The sequence below is a fragment of the Dryobates pubescens genome, chromosome 22, assembly GCF_014839835.1.
Source record: "Dryobates pubescens isolate bDryPub1 chromosome 22, bDryPub1.pri, whole genome shotgun sequence".
Classification (NCBI taxonomy): Eukaryota; Metazoa; Chordata; class Aves; order Piciformes; family Picidae; genus Dryobates; species Dryobates pubescens.
Window position 1 is genome coordinate 4,485,878 of NC_071633.1, and position 15,651 is coordinate 4,501,528.

The 15,651-nt window shown below is 44.5% G+C and overlaps 1 protein-coding gene across 3 annotated transcripts in view; it reads left to right on the top strand.

Annotated features, from left to right (window-relative positions):
• Window positions 1–15,651, top strand: part of NELL1 (neural EGFL like 1) — a 343,290-nt gene that overhangs the window by 168,715 nt on the left and 158,924 nt on the right. For all 3 annotated transcript variants that reach the window (XM_054171658.1, XM_054171659.1, XM_054171660.1), the window contains exon 13: window positions 5,148–5,273. In XM_054171658.1, coding sequence (XP_054027633.1) covers window positions 5,148–5,273 — 126 coding nt within the window. The remainder of the gene's footprint in view (window positions 1–5,147; window positions 5,274–15,651) is intronic.

Consider the following 15,651-nt stretch of genomic DNA (forward strand, 5'->3'; position numbering starts at 1 on the left):
ATGCAGTGCTACAGGCTGGGGTCAGAGTGGCTGGAGAGCTCCCAAACCTGGGGGTGCTGATTGACAGCTGGCTGAACATGAGCCAGCAGTGTGCCCAGGTGGCCAAGAAGGCCAATGGCATCTTGCCCTGCATCAAGAACAGTGTGGCCAGCAGGAGCAGGGAAGTCATTGTGCCCCTGTACTCTGCATTGGTTAGGCCACACCTTGAGTCCTGTGTCCAGTTCTGGGCCCCTCAGTTCAGGACGGATTTTGACTTGCTGGAACGTGTCCAGAAAAGGGCAACAAAGCTGGGGACGCTTTGGGGCACAGCCCTGTGAGGAGAGGCTGAGGGAGCTGGGGTTGCTTAGCCTGGAGAAGAGGAGGCTCAGGGGAGACCTTGTTGCTGTCTACAGCTACCTGAAGGGTGTTTGTGGCCAGGAGGGGGTTGGTCTCTTCTCTCAAGCAACCAGCACCAGACTCCACAATCTCTCTGGGCAGCCTGCTGCAGGGATTTGTCACCCTCACAGTAAAGAAATTTCTCCTTATGTTGAAGTGGAACCTCCAGTGATTTAAAATATTTGTTTCTAATATGCATCATATTGGTAGTTATTTTACTGCTTATGGATTCCCAGGTGATGCTACACAAGATGTAATTTATGAGGGCATTTTTAGTTGGCTAGTTACTCAACAACATCGGGGTAATGTTTCCCAGCCTTATCACAGCATCAGAGTGCATTAGGGATTGGAAGGGACCTCTAGAGATCATTGGGTCCAACCTCCCTGCCAAAGCAGGATCACCTAGGGTAGTCCACGCAGGAATGCATCCAGATGGGTTTTGAATGTGCCCAGAGAAGGAGACTCCACAACCTTTCTGGGCAGCCTGTTCCAGTGCTCTGTCACCCTCACTGTAAAGAAGTTTCTTCTCATGTTGAGCTGAAACCTTCTGTGTCTGCTATATCTTATTGAAAGGGAAATTTTCCTTTGGCTTATCTGTTTTTGGTTTGGGTTGTTTCCCTGCCTCTGACTGGACAGCAGCTCCATCCCTTAAAGTCAGAGAAGTGGTGAGTGTGCTTGTGTTTGCACTGCTGCCCTGGTGATGAATTACTATCAAAGAGTCCAAGTTGGTAAACAGTTTAAGGCTAACCTAAACATTTGCAGCTAGTAATTAGTCTTTTCTTATTAGGCAACTGGGGGAAGCTGAGCTGCTGCCAGCTCACAGGGAAGTGCTGACTGCTGCTGTCTTACGCTTTACAGCACCCTGAGGGCTGTAGTGCACAATTTGAGACACCAACCCTGTGCTAAAGGTAAAAACCAGATATGGGGCATGTTAGACACGTGAAAGAAGATAGGCAGTGAGAGGGTAAATGAAAACTAAACAAACCAAAGGGAAGCAAAACTGAAGTCAAGTGAGTCTGGCAGTGGAGAGGAGTTATGAACAGGAGAGGGCAGAATCAAGGAGAACAAAAAGTAAATATCATGAACAAGGAGCTGCTAAGTCAGTGGAGTCAGGCATGTGTTTATCATCACATAAGCTTAGGGGGACTGAAATTCTAGGACCTGTCTTATGTTCTCCTACTGCTGTGCTCCACTGTTGTGGCAACTTTGTTTGCATTGTTCTATCAGCTTGGGAAAAGCCAGAGCCTAAATGTCTTTGTTGTTGCAAAGAGCTGCCTCATGTAGATGGAAGCTGGTGGTACGTGAATGATCATTATGCTGTGTCAAGTCTCATTTTAAAGACCATATGTATACCTTTTTAAAAGAAAAACAAACTACTTCCCCAGTCTGGAGAGAAACATAAATCATGTATTTTTAGCACCTCAAAAGACCTCTAGAAGATGAGCTCTAATATTTCAAGTGAGACAAGCAATCCATACACATGAATCACAATTTGAGTTCCATTACAACTGAGCTGATATATACCACTATGTGCTTCATGGATTTCACTCAAACAATATTAAGTGAAAACCCGAAGCTTTTTGTGATGAATACCTAAAGCTTTTACAAGAATTTGTAGTATTGTGGCCCAGAAGAACAGCTTTAGCATTGCTCTACAGGCTTTGGTAAGAAAATACCACTGCCAGTTTTGACCTCTCTGTATTATTCTCATTAAAGGAAATGTTTGCATTAGTCGAAGCTGAATATTGCAAAGGGAAAAGAAAATGTGGAAGACTGAAAAAGTTTATGGAAAATGCACCAAGAAAGATTGAGAGGAGAGTTAAGTAGATGAAGAGTGGAATCTTTTGTTCCTTCTGCTTCCTTTGTTAGGTCCAGCCTTTTTCCTCCTGATTCAAGGACTTCTGTAGCAACCCAGTGTCAGTTGTTCTCAATTCCCCTATTTATAGTCAAGTCATCACTTGAAGTCCTCGGTCTCCTACAGTGATATTTCCATACAGGTTGTGAATTTTCTTTTTAATCCCTGGCTATTCTTGTATTTTGTATTAGGGCAGTGTGGGCCTTCCTTGCAATGAATCAATGTTCAAAAGTCCTCACCTTTGTGACTTTTAATCTTCTCGCTTCCCTCTGGGGGAAGAAAGAGAAGCAATGTGTCCAGTGAATTCAGTGGGGAAGCTGGAGAGAGGGGGTACTGCATCAGGTTAATTTTCAGGTGAATTAGTTGCTGGTTTGACATTCTTGCTTTCTTTTTGTTCCTTTCCCTTTTATTCTAGAAAATTATTAGGTATGCAAGAGAAAACTCCTCAAAGCTGTGCTCCAAAAGCCTATTAAAAAGAGGCTGCAAGCAGAACAGTGTGAACACACATCAACACCTGAGTGTTTCCCAAGTGGCTCTAGCACTCAGTGGTGTGATAACAAGACATGTGGGAGGATTTTTTTCTTGGCTTTTATCTTCCATATATTTGATGCTCCTGACTCTTTAAAATTCATTTCATCAAGTGGCACTGCAACAGAAACAACAGAAATGTGGGAGCGAGGTAGTTCAAGGTGTTTGCAATGGTATACAAAGTCTTTTGCCTCCAGGCCATGATTTCTAATTCAGCCCAAGTTGGCAGCAGTCAGAAATTGCTGCCAAATGACAGCTGTTTGGTGGCCAACACGAAGCAGTTCCTACTGGACAGATGTCTGTAGTGTAGAAAGTGTGAGCATAGCTGGCAAGTGTTTCATTTTCAGAGGCTGGAAACTGGGGGTAGATCTCAAGTGCAGCTACTTTGTTTTAGGAAGGTTAAATAGGATACCTTGATACAGGCAACCAAGAGCTCAGTATGTGCACAATTAAACCCTGTCACCTTCTGGGGTTAAATGCTGATGTTCTGGAGCTAACCCCTTGTGGCACTTCCATTGTGTCTTCATAGGCACAGGAGTAGGGAGGCTGTAGCCGGTCTCAAAAGGTGCCTGTGCAGAGGGGTGTGGTAGAAGACCACACTGTGGTGTGACCAACTCAACTGTACCCCACTGGCTGGGGAAGACCTTCGACTGTGTGGTCGGTGAATGCCTTTCTGTAGAGCCGGCAATCAATAGCAAGGAGAAAGTAATAGGGGAGAAAAAACATGAGTCTGATTCATCTTTCTTTGTGTGGACGTATGTAACACTAGAATTAATCTTTTGAAAACCATAAATTACTTTATGTAAAATCTGTGCTGCTAAGCAGAAAATCTATCCTGCTGAGAAGAAAAATAAAGAGAATTCTTCAGTATAATATCTGGTTTTGTGGGGAAGGAAAGGGGAAGATTTTTGCAGTTTACAGTATCACAGAGCTTTGGGGTATTTAAACAGGCAAGTAAATGATAGGTTTGATTCACTACTGTGAAAGCAGGTTTGAATTTTGGATTTGCAGCAGCAGTAGGGATTGTTGAAGAAAACAGAGAAATAGGGTCAAGTTTCTACTGCTCCTTAGTAATTTTTTTCTTCCCCCCTCTCCCCCCCCATTGGCATGATGTAAAGCAGCATTAAAATGTGCTTAGGTGACTTCTTTAATCTTCTGCTAGTGGAGGATGTGGTTGTGGCACAGAGCACTATTGAGTCTCTCCTGCAGTCTTAAGTGTTTTTCAAGGACAGGACACTGTCAGAGCACCTGGGTGAGCCTGGAGGGCTGCAATAGTCACTGATCAACTCAGCAACTCAATCTGCTCCATTGCCCTGACAAGCCTTGCTGTGTCTTCCCTGGCTAGCCCTGCATCTGCCACCATCACGTCCGTCCAGAGCTACTGTGCCATTGTGCTTTAGATTTTCGATGAGACAGAGTTAGGATTTCAGTGCTGCAGACTTCTGGCACTGTTTAATGTTTGAAAACTTTGCATCAGCTTTTGTCTTTTGACATTGTCATAGGAAATACCCAAATGGAAGTGTGACTTTTTCAGAGTTAAAAAAAAAAAGTATGTAGTCTCCTGAAGAACACTAGAAGGAGCCCATTGCTGTGGGCCTGTGGCTTCCTGGCATGCATCAAGAATAGTGTGGCCAGCAGAAGCACGGAAGTCATTGTGCCCCTGTACTCAGCACTGGTTAGGCCACATCTTGAGTACTGTGTCCAGTTCTGGGCCCCTCAGTTCAGGAAGGATGTTGACTTGCTGGAAGGTGTCCACAGAAGGGCAACAAAGCTGGGGAGGGGTTTGGAGCGCAAGCCCTATGAGGAGAGGCTGAGGGAGCTGGGATTGTTTAGCCTGGAGAAGAGGATGCTCAAGGGAGACCTTATTGCTGTCTACAACTACCTGAAGGGTGGTTGTAGCCAGGAAGCGGTTGGTCTCTTCTCCCAGGCAACCAGCACCAGAACAAGAGGACACAGTCTCAAGCTGCGCCAGGGGAGGTTTAGGCTTGAGGTGAGGAGAAAGTTCTTCCCAGAGAGAGTTGTTAGCCATTGGAATGTGCTGCCCAGGGAGGTGGTGGAGTCACCATCCCTGGAAGTGTTCAAGAGGGGATTGGATGTGGCACTTGGTGCCATGGTTTAGTCATGAGGTCTTGGCTGACAGGTTGGACTTGATGATCTTTGAGGTCTCTTCCAACCTTGGTGATTGTGTGGTTCTGTGTGATACAGGGAGTTTAGCTCTCTTTTAAGGAACACTTTTCTACTAAATTTGCCTTGTTCTTTATGCTAGAGTTAAGCCAGATTGCCTTTGGAGTTGAAAATGGAATTTGTTTTTTCTTATTCTAAGATTGTGTCATGTTATTGATTTTTATTAAGCTTGACTGTAACTTTCCTTGGTGGTTCTTCCCTGCAGATATTGACGAGTGTGCTGCCAAGATGCATTATTGTCACGCCAACACCGTGTGCGTTAACTTGCCTGGATCCTATCGCTGTGACTGTGTCACGGGATACGTCCGTGTGGATGATTTCTCCTGTACAGGTGAGCTCTCAGCTGCACAGCAATACAACCCTTATGCTTGCTGTGTTGTGGTTATTACTTAGCTTCTAATTAGTCCCCGGGCCTTACCAAATGACACTTTTGCTGGGACAAGCTCTTTCCCATGAGGCTGGTGGAACACTGGAACAGGTTCCCCAGGGAGGTAGCTGCAGCCCAATCTCTGGAGATATTCAAGGTGAGGCTCAGCAAAGCTCTGAGCAACCTTCTCTAGTGGAGGATGTCCCTGCTGACTGAAGGGGGGTTGGACTGGATAGCCTTTGGAGGTCTCTTCCAACCCAAACCATTCTATGATTCCATGATTCTGTATTAGCTGCCTGTTGGTGAAAAAATTCAGGCACAAGTGAGATAGGTAAAGGTGGTGTGAGGAGGTGCCTTTCCTGTGTATGGGCCCTTTGGGATTAAGTTAGAAGGTGGCTCAAAAATCCCTGTGGTGCACACACTGAGTGCTATTGTCTGTCAGGGGATAGAATGGTTTGGATTGGAAGGGACCTGAAAAGTCATCAACTTCTTGCCATGGGCAGGGACAGCCTCTAATAGACCAGGTTGCTCAGGGCCCCATCCAACCTGGCTTTGAACACTTCAAGGGTTACAGCTTTCACACCTTCTCTGAGCAACCTGTTCCAGTGCCTCAGCATCCTTATGGTGCCATGGTCACTTCATGCCCCACAGTTGGCTTGTGTGCGAGGTGCAGAGACTGAGATCAGTTTGTGCATCTAGTGGTAAGAAATAACAGTTTGTTACTTGTGGCTTGAAAGTGGCCAGTGAATGGAAAGATGAGAAATTATCCAGGAGGAGAAGCTTTCTGGATGCAGCTGAGACAGATACTTAACAGCAAACCTCAAACTCAGTTATTATTAGGTGGCTTGGAAACTGCTGATACTGATGCTGAGAATTAACATCTGCAGGATTATGAGGCATGTTATAGCCTCATAGTGTGATAACACTATGAATAATATCACACTATGTGATAGCACTGGACAATGAATCTAGAGATTTTTCTTTTAATACCTGTCAGCAGAATGAGCTCCAAAAGTTCTTGGTGGAGAGCAGGTAGGGCTCATTTCCATCTACAGGTTTTTAAGGGACCCTGTCCGGAAATCTCTGGGAAAAATGTGAGAAGCTGCCAGATCTGGGCTGCCCAGGGAGGTGGTGGAGTCACCATCCCTGGAGGTGTTCAAAAAGGGATTGGTCATGGCACTTGAAGCTATGGTTTAGTAGTCATGAGGTGTTGGGTGATGGGTTGGACTTGATGATCTTTGAGGTCTTTTCCAACCTTATTGATTCTATGAGTCTACGATCACTCTGCCCAACTAGACATAACTGAGGAGCAGCTTTCAGTCACAATGCTCCAGAGAGGCTGGTCTCAGGATTCTCTTGATGGTGCACCTGTCTGGCAAAGGAGGAAAATATCAGGCAGATGTATTGAAATGGAAATAAGTCAGCTCGACACAATAGCATGTTTAGAACCGCGCTGGGGTGAGCTGTTTTCTCAAGCGGAAAGATGGCACAGGAGGATTCGGTATGAGGATGATTTCCAGCCCGGGATGACTAGGCTGCAATGCACATGTTATCCTTGGGGAGAGCCATAGAAAATGTTGACTTTGATGATGACAACATGTCTTGTAGCTAAGATTATGTACTTCATAAAAACAGTAGGAAGAGTCCTGCCCACCTCTTGAGAGAGGCTGATACTAAATAGCTGTCAGGGAAGTGGTTTTTATTTTGCCCAGAGAGCCATTATTTCTGTGTCTTTTGAGTGAACTTTGGGCTTTTTCTTGCTCTTTTGCAACCTGCCATGTCAGAAAAGTTTCAGACCTGAAATTTTGTTCTAGATGTGAGTGCTGTGCGAGGCAGTGGCCTTCACAGTGATGGGAGAAGTGGTTTTGATAAGCTGACACTTGCTTTCCTTATATGCACTACTAATTTCCTAATGTTCCTTGCCTTCCAGCCAGGCACTATTATTAGGCATGCAAATGGTTTAGAAAGCAGGGTATTTGTGATTTACAGAAAAAGTGTGGAGCAGTAAGACAAGCTGCTTGACAGTAATGGATGAACATTCATTTAAAGTCTATGCACAGAAAATCCCCCCCAAAACAACAAAAAAACCCCAACTCCAGAAGAGTTATAAGAGCAAAAATAACAGTATGAGTGAGAGAACTATTTCTTGCAGGTGTATTACCTTGCTAAAATGTCTTCTTTATTGACACCACAGTTAAAAAGCACAGCAGGAACATAACATAGCTGAGTAGAAACTTGGTTCAATTGCCTGTTTGGTCTAGAAATAATTGTATATTATAATAATAAATGTGTTTTAAATAAGTATCGTGCAATAGAAGCCCTAATCCTGGGTTTGTGTCTTTGCAGTTTGTTTATACAGACTCTTCCTCTCATAATCTTAAAAAATGAATGTCAATTGCAAAAAATCCACACCATGACAGGCAGCAAACACTTAGAATCATAGAATCAACAAGGCTGGAAAAGACCTCAAAGATCATCAAGTCCAACCTGTCACCCAACACCTCATGACTACTAAACCATGGCACCAAGTGCCGCATCCAGTCCCCTCTTGAACACCTCCAGGGATGGTGACTCCACCACCTCCCTGGGCAGAACATTCCAATGGCTAACAACTCTCTCAGTGAAGAACTTTCTCCTCACCTCCAGCCTAAACCTCCCCTGGTGCAGCTTAAGACTGTGTCCTCTTGTTCTGGTGCTGGTTGCCTGGGAGAAGAGACTAACCCCCTCCTGGCTACAACCTCTCTTCAGGTAGTTGAAGACAGCAATAAGGTCTTCCCTGAGCCTCCTCTTCTCCAGGCTAAACAATCCCAGCTCCCTCAGCCTCAATGTCCTTCTTAAATTGAGGGTCCCAAAACTGGACACAGGACTCAAGGTGTGGTCTAACCAGTGCTGAGTACAGGTGACATGCACAAGGACACAGCAACTTAACTAGTTCCTCCTCATGCTGGCACCAAGGTGCAGCAGGCACAAAGGAAATTTGTTCTGTTACTCAATTTGTAAAACTGCTTCCTCTTTGTTCAAACAAAATAAATGAGACATTATCTTCTTGTTGAGCCATGCATCTGGAGACACATCTGAAAGCCTGAGGTGGATGGTGTGATTATAGCTGAATTTTGGTGAGGGGTCAGGCTCTGATGGGTTCAAGACAAGGGTTGGTAAGGCTCACGTGTAAGCACTTAAGGCATGTGTACAGCATGGCATGTGTTTTACAGGCTGCTGGCCTGAAAGCAGACTTATTCCAGAGGGCAGGATGTATTCTGTGTTGGGGAGCCTGAGTCTAGCTCATGGAGGCACAAAGTCTCTGTCTGCTGTTGGGAAGACCTTGTGTGATACTAAGCTGTTGCTTTGGTGCCTGGCCCCTGTGCTCTGGTCTCTTTGAACAGGTGGAAAGCTGTGATGTGTGGAAGCTCTAAGTCAGAAACTCTTCTTGAGCTGAGTGAATGATATTGAGGGGTTTGTCTTCATGAAAAGAAAGAATATTAAACTACTAGGTCAATTGGAAGTGAGCAAAATTAAGTTCATTTGGCTATTTCTGAATTTTAAATACCAAACTTCTGTGTTCCCTTATAACCCTGCATCTTCCCCAAACTAAACTGAGTTGTCCTGGGTTTTGGTGTTGATAAAAGTTTGTTTTGGAGTAATGTTTCCCATTTCTGATCATGAGAACTAAGGAGCAGGATCTTCCTGTGGCTATCAGCAAGAGGCCACTGTGTGGAAAGCTGTGCTGATTGCATGGGAAATGCAGTCACAGAGTGATAATATTCTGGATTAAGTCTACCATTCTATTATTTTCTGAACTATGGTTTAAAATTTAGTGGCCATTTTAATATATAATCAGTATTCAGTCTCACATAAGCAAAAGACCTGGTGTGTTGAGGTTCATCCCATGGTATTTTGTGACAGGTTGTTCAGCCTAGCAATAACTTTAACCTGTGTTCACCAAGAAACCATTGGAGTTTTTCTGCTCAGCTTTTCCTAGAGCTCTGAGCTCTGAATGTTAATGAAGTTGTGGAGTGAAAGACAGTTTTATTAAGAAAAGTTCCCCTTGACTGAGAATCTTCTTTCAGGAAGCTCCTGTGTCGCTGACAGGTTGTTTATCTGTTCTCAGGTAAATCACAGTTTTGTCCATTCTGGAAATGGCAGCAAAATTTGCTGCTCCAGATGTTCTCATTTGCTGGAATCTACTGAATTAAAGCATTGTGATGACTTGCACAGCTTTTTCCTCCTGCCTGCTTGTTGAAAAATAACTTCTCCTGGGTTGCTCTCTTCTACCAAACTGTTGTGGTAGTTTGGGCATTATTTAGTTGCATGCCTTTTGAAGCATTATAAATTAGATAATAGCAGTTTCATTTTTGATGGGCTCTGTCTGTTCTCTGCTAGGACTTTGAAAATGCTTGTGTGTGGTTCTCTGTAGTTTGAAACTACAATATGTAAGTTTCCATGTCCTACTGCCATTCAATTGAATGTTGATTCATCTTAATGGGCTATAAGTTAACCATAGTAACTGCATATATCATGCTGATATGAAAAGGAAACGGTGCAGACTGCTCTCATCTCTTTCTTGCAGAGTGGTGGCATTTTCCATGAAGACATTCATGATGATCATGATAAATTCCTGGCCTCTAAAGCTTAATAAGTGAGCTTACAAATGAGAGTGGCAAGAGTTTATTACTCCTCGGTTTGTGTATATTACTCATGGCTCTCTTGCAATAAAAAAGAAACTTCCTTTGGCTTTTAGAATGACTTGGCCTATTTTGCCCTAAGGGCATCCTTTCAAGAAACAGTATGGAAAGTTATCTGGCCACTGGACATGGCCAGAGCATGTCAGCAGCATCTTCTGCCAAAATCTGGCATAACCTGTATGTAACAGCCTCATCTTTATACACCAAGCAACATTTTTTTTACTCCATAAAAGGAGACCACGTCCAGTTCTGCAGCATGTTTGAACACTGGGGTGAGACCTCACCTGGAATATTGTTTTCAGTTTGGGGCTCCCCAGTTCAAGAGGGACTGGGTTCTTACTCAAGAGAGTCCAATGGAGGGCTGCAAGGATGACTAAAGGACTGGAACTCTGCCCTGTGAGGAGGGGCTGAGAGCCCTGGGGCTGTTTAGTCTTGAGAAGAGAAGACTGAGATAGGATTTAATAAATATTGATCAATATCTGAGGGCTGGGGGTCAAGAGGGAGGGGACAGGCTCTGCTCAGTTGCACCCTGGGATAGGACAAGGGGCAATGGATAGAAACTGCAGTGCAGGAGGTTCCACCTCAACATGAGGAGGAACTTCTTCACTGTGAGGGTCACAGAGCACTGGGATAAGAGTCTCTGTCTCTGGAGACTTTCCAGACCCATCTGGATGCATTCCTATGCAACCTGTGCTAGATTCTATGGTCCTACCCTGGCAGGGGGGTTGGACTCAAAGATCTCTGGAGGTTCCTTCCAAGCCCTAACATCCTGTGATTGGGCTGTGCTTTTCGCCTTTTCTTCTCCCACTTCTCATTTTGTGTGATAATGGTCACAGAATTTCTTTTACCTTTGGCTGCTCTAAACAATGAGTCACTAAAATAATTCTATGTTACTTGCCAAAAGCAAGCCTATACCTACTGCAGAAACAGGAAATAGCTTCAAAATACATCAACCAATGTCTTAATTCTGTGGGAAAAAAAAAGATGTTATACAGAATTATATTGTTTACAAGAGGTCAGATTTTAGATGTTAGCCTCTAGTTTATATGCTAATTTGATTTTACAGTATGGGTAGAGCATATGAGCTGAGAAAACCTGATGATTTGCACAGGTTATCCCCATAAGCCCCTTCACTTTTACCCTGTGTGGTTTCTGGAATAACATTCAGGTTTGAATCTAACACACCTTTCAAAACAAGCCCTTCTGCAGCATGTTATTGGCAAAGTTGTGCCTAAAGCACAGAAGAGCAGAGTTCTGAGAAATCTCAATTTCAAGGGGAAAAAAACCCCAGCAGCCCTTCTCTGCTCTTCCCTTCTTCCCATCCCCTGCCTGTGAAAGGCAACTCAGCTGCAGAATTTCCTGCTATGGTTAGAACAAATGTTCAAATTGTTTGCTATCACTAAAATTGATGCCTTTGGATTTTTGTTGCTGAAGTTTACTGTCAGGTTCAAGATGATGGAGTTGACCCCATAATAATACTAATAATGCAGCAAATTTCACAATGGTTGAATAGCAGTCTCACAGGGCAGGTTACTGGCCTCTCATCCAGAACCACTGCCTGTGTTTGAAAAAGACCTGAAGAGAAGCTTTTAGGCAGCCAATGGATAATGCAGTCACTCCTTGAAAGACAATGCCATTCCTGCTAGGTAAGCTACTGCCCTGGTTTCCTTTCCTTTCTATTCTTTGGTGAACTAAATTAGCATTTAAGAAAGCAAAGTTAAGTTTTTTGGTGTGGCACCTGAACTTCTGAAGTAATTCTTTAGGGTCTCACAGTTCACAGTCACAGATGGCCTGGAGCTGGTGAGCTTATAGACATGTCTGCTGGCTGAAAACCTCAATCTGGGACAGTAAGCAGTGAAGATAGGTCTGTGATGAAATAGTTTTCAGGTATGCTTTGAGGGAGAGCCCTCTTTAGACCTTGTTCTAAAGGATATCATTAGTGAGTATCTTGCCTGGCATTATAGAATTTGTAAAGAAACACTATGAAAATATTAATTGAGTTGGGGTCATAGTTCTGTCACCATTTATAGATCAGATAGCAGATGTTCAGCACAATGGGTATGACTGGGGAAGAGGTCCTCAGGCAGATCTGGACTCTCCTGATTTTAGTTGACACTAATATATTGATATAGACAGCTCTGAAGCATTTCCTGCTTCAGAGGACACTCTGTTCTTTAGAGAATCACAGAATCAACCAGTTTGGAAATGACCTCAGAGGTCATCAAGTCCAACCTATTACACACTGTGGACAGCCCACTGTCCTACAAGCTGCATCTTCCAGGGGGGACCTCATTGCTCTCTACAACTACCTGAAGGGAGGTTGTAGACAGGCAGGGGCTGGTCTCTTCTCCCAGGCAACCAGCACCAGAACAGTCTCAAGCTGCACCAGGGGAGGTTTAGGCTAGAGTTTAGGAAGAAATTCTTCATAGAGAGAGTGATTGCCCATTGGAATGTGCTGCCTGGGGAGGTGGTGGTGTCACCATCACTGGAGGTGTTTAGGAGGAGGCTTGATGGAGTGCTTGGAGCCATGGTTTACTTGATTAGATAGTGTTGGATGATGGGTTGGATGCGATAATCTCGAACGTCTCTTCCAACCCGGTCTGGTCTGGTCTATCCTATCCTATCCTATCCTATCCTATATCCTATCCTGATCTGTGTGCTTCTGTTCTCATTGCACTCTATCCTGAGGGCAGCTCTTGGGCATTTCCAGATTTATTTGGAAATCGGTCTTAAACCACCCTGAATGGAAGTCACTATCTGTGGATTAACTCAGCAGGCACAAAATGCTCTTATGCTGGTCTCTTCTTTCCTGAGATCCTTTGTCAAGTGCTAAAAGGCAAGGCAGGGCTTAGCTTCTTGTGTTAAGTAGTATCCTTTTGTCTGAACTGTAGCCAATAGATTCTGTATGAAGGGAAATGTTAAGTTCTAGGTGCCTTGAAATGCAGAAATACTTGCTTTGAATCCCTTGGTGGGCTGTTGGACAAGCTCAGCAGCAGGTGATCTATGCACCAGTGGATAGTGCTTGCATCAGGGAGCATTTCTTTGCTCTGCAGGACAAGTAAACAGACTGGGATACTGTTGAGTCAGTCCAGCAAAACAATGGAGTGATGCCACCTCGGATGACAGATTCTTCAAGCTCATTTACTCAATGGAAGGCTTTCAATCCCACTTCTGGGCTGTAGATGAGTCCCACAGAGAGGTAACTACTGCACTCTTGCCGTAGGGAAGCTCTGTTTATCATAACACTAAAAAGAATGATTCCTTTGTATTGTCAGAGAATGCTGCACTAGCATGGCCGAGGAAGCTTCTCAGTGCAGCTCTCAGAGAGCTGTAAGTATTCAACTGCTGGTTTGGAGAAAGGGAAGTTGCAACACTGGGAAGTGTTAGCATCTTGCCCAAGCTCATGCTGAGACAATGACAGCACTGGAGTCTAGTAAACAGATTCTGAAAAACTAGAGCTGGGAGAAGGACAGACTTACACCACCAAGGATTCAGGGAACAGTGAGGCTTATTTTTATTGCTATTGGTATTTTCATAAGAAACAATGGCAGTTGACTGAGACAGAGTGTGCATGGACCAGAGTCACCACGGGATCACCATCTTCTAGATTTTCTCCTTCCTCTTCAAAGCAGTTTTGTAACATCTTTTGTTAATTTGGAGTTGAGTTGTTCTCCAGGCCTCCAATTTTAAATGCCATGTTACATTCCTTGAGTCCTGTGTCCAGTTCTGGGCCCCTCAGTTTAGCAAAGATGTTGAGATGCTGGAATGTGTCCAGAGAAGGGCAACAAAGCTGGGGAGGGGTTTGGAGCACAGCCCTGTGAGGAGAGGCTGAGGGAGCTGGAGTTGCTTAGCCTGCAGAAGAGGAGGCTCAGGGGAGGTTGTAGCCAGGTGGGGGTTGGTCTCTTCTCCCAGGCAACCAGCACCAGAACAAGAGGACACAGTCTCAAGCTGCACCAGGGGAGATTCAGGCTGGATGGTAGGAAGAAGTTCTTCCCAGAACGGGAGATTGACCATTGGAATGTGCTGGCCAAGGAGGTGCTGGAGTCATCATCACTGGAGGTGTTTAAAAAGAGCCTGGGTGAGGCACTTGGTGCCACGGTTTAGTTGATCAGGTGATGTTGGGTGATAGGTTGGACTCTATGATCTCAAAGGTCTTTTCCAACCTGCTTAATTCCATTCTATTCGTTTGTTTCTCACTTCACCTTCATTTACTGGGTTTAACTGCAACATTTTTCACCTTCCTTCCTGGAAAAAAGAATGCCGTTGGGAGGCTGTGCGTTATTTATCCCTAAGAGCTTTCAATCTGAGGAAAAAAATGTACTAAAAAATGTAATATTCACAGTGATTTAAATTCCTCACTGGTAAATAGTTTAATTAAACAGCTTTGTGCTTTCCTGTGCTCTAGGCATGGAAGTGTTGCTAATTTGTCCAGAGTGGTTGGTAATCCTTTCAAGTCCTTTTGACACATTGATTTTCTGTAACTTTATTAATAGTAAGATTAATTAAGGAGCTGACCGCAAATCATGCTGGTTGTTGTATTTCTTGGCTGGAGCATAATTAGCATTTTTACATGATTTCTTAGCTGCTGTGCATGTTATCACAGAAATTGAGTACTTCAGATTCTTTTGCATATACATGTTTGTGCTTCTGCATAAACTTAAGCGTTAAGCTCATGCTTAGAAATAATAATATTGATTTGATACTCATTGAAAAGAAGGAACAAGCAAGGGCAAGCCTTTCCATCCTGGTCAGTTTTTGTCCTGAGCTCTCTTATGGCAGGATTTCTCCTTGGTACAATAGGACCACCATGCCCAGGTGGCCAAGAAGGCCAATAGTATCCTGGCCTGCATCAAGAATAGTGTGGCCAGCAGGGGCAGGGAAGTAATTTTGCCCCTGTACTCAGCACTGGTTAGGCCACACCTTGAGTCCTGTGTCCAGTTCTGGGCCCCTCAGATTAAGAAGGACATTGAGACTCTTGAACATGTCCAGAGAAGGGCATCAAGGCTGGGGAGAGGCCTTGAGCACAGCCCTGTGAGGAGAGGCTGAGGGAGCTGGGGTTGCTTAGCCCAGAGAAGAGGAGGCTCAGGGAAGACCTTATTGCTGTCTTCAACTACCTGAAGGGTGGTTGTAGGCAGGAGGGGGTTGTTCTCTTCTCCCAGGCAACCAGCACCAGAGCAACAGGACACAGGCTCAAGCTGTGCCAGGGGAAGTTTAGGCTGGAGGTGAGGAGAAAGTTCTTCCCAGAGAGAGTTGTTAGCCATTGGAATGTGCTGCCCAGGGAGGTGGTGGAGTCACCATTCCTGGAGGTGTTCAAGAGGGGATTGGACGTGGCACTTGGTGCCATGGTTTAGTCCTGAGGTCTGTGGTGACAAGTTGGACTTGATGATGTTTGAGGTCTCTTCCAACCTTGGTGATTCTGTGATTCTGTGACTCCATTTCTGTGGCTCACAGACTCTTCATTCCCATTTGTAGCAATTGCTACAAGCAGTTGGTGAGATGAGAGATCGTATAAGAGCCACCACACTAATTTCCTTGTTGAGACATGGTATCTTGAAACCATGCAGCAGCCTCAGGATCAATGTTAGTGGCTGGGAGCAAAAAGCTCTCATGTTTCAGTCATCTGCTTCTGCAGTAAGCATTAATGCCTTCAGGAATGTAAC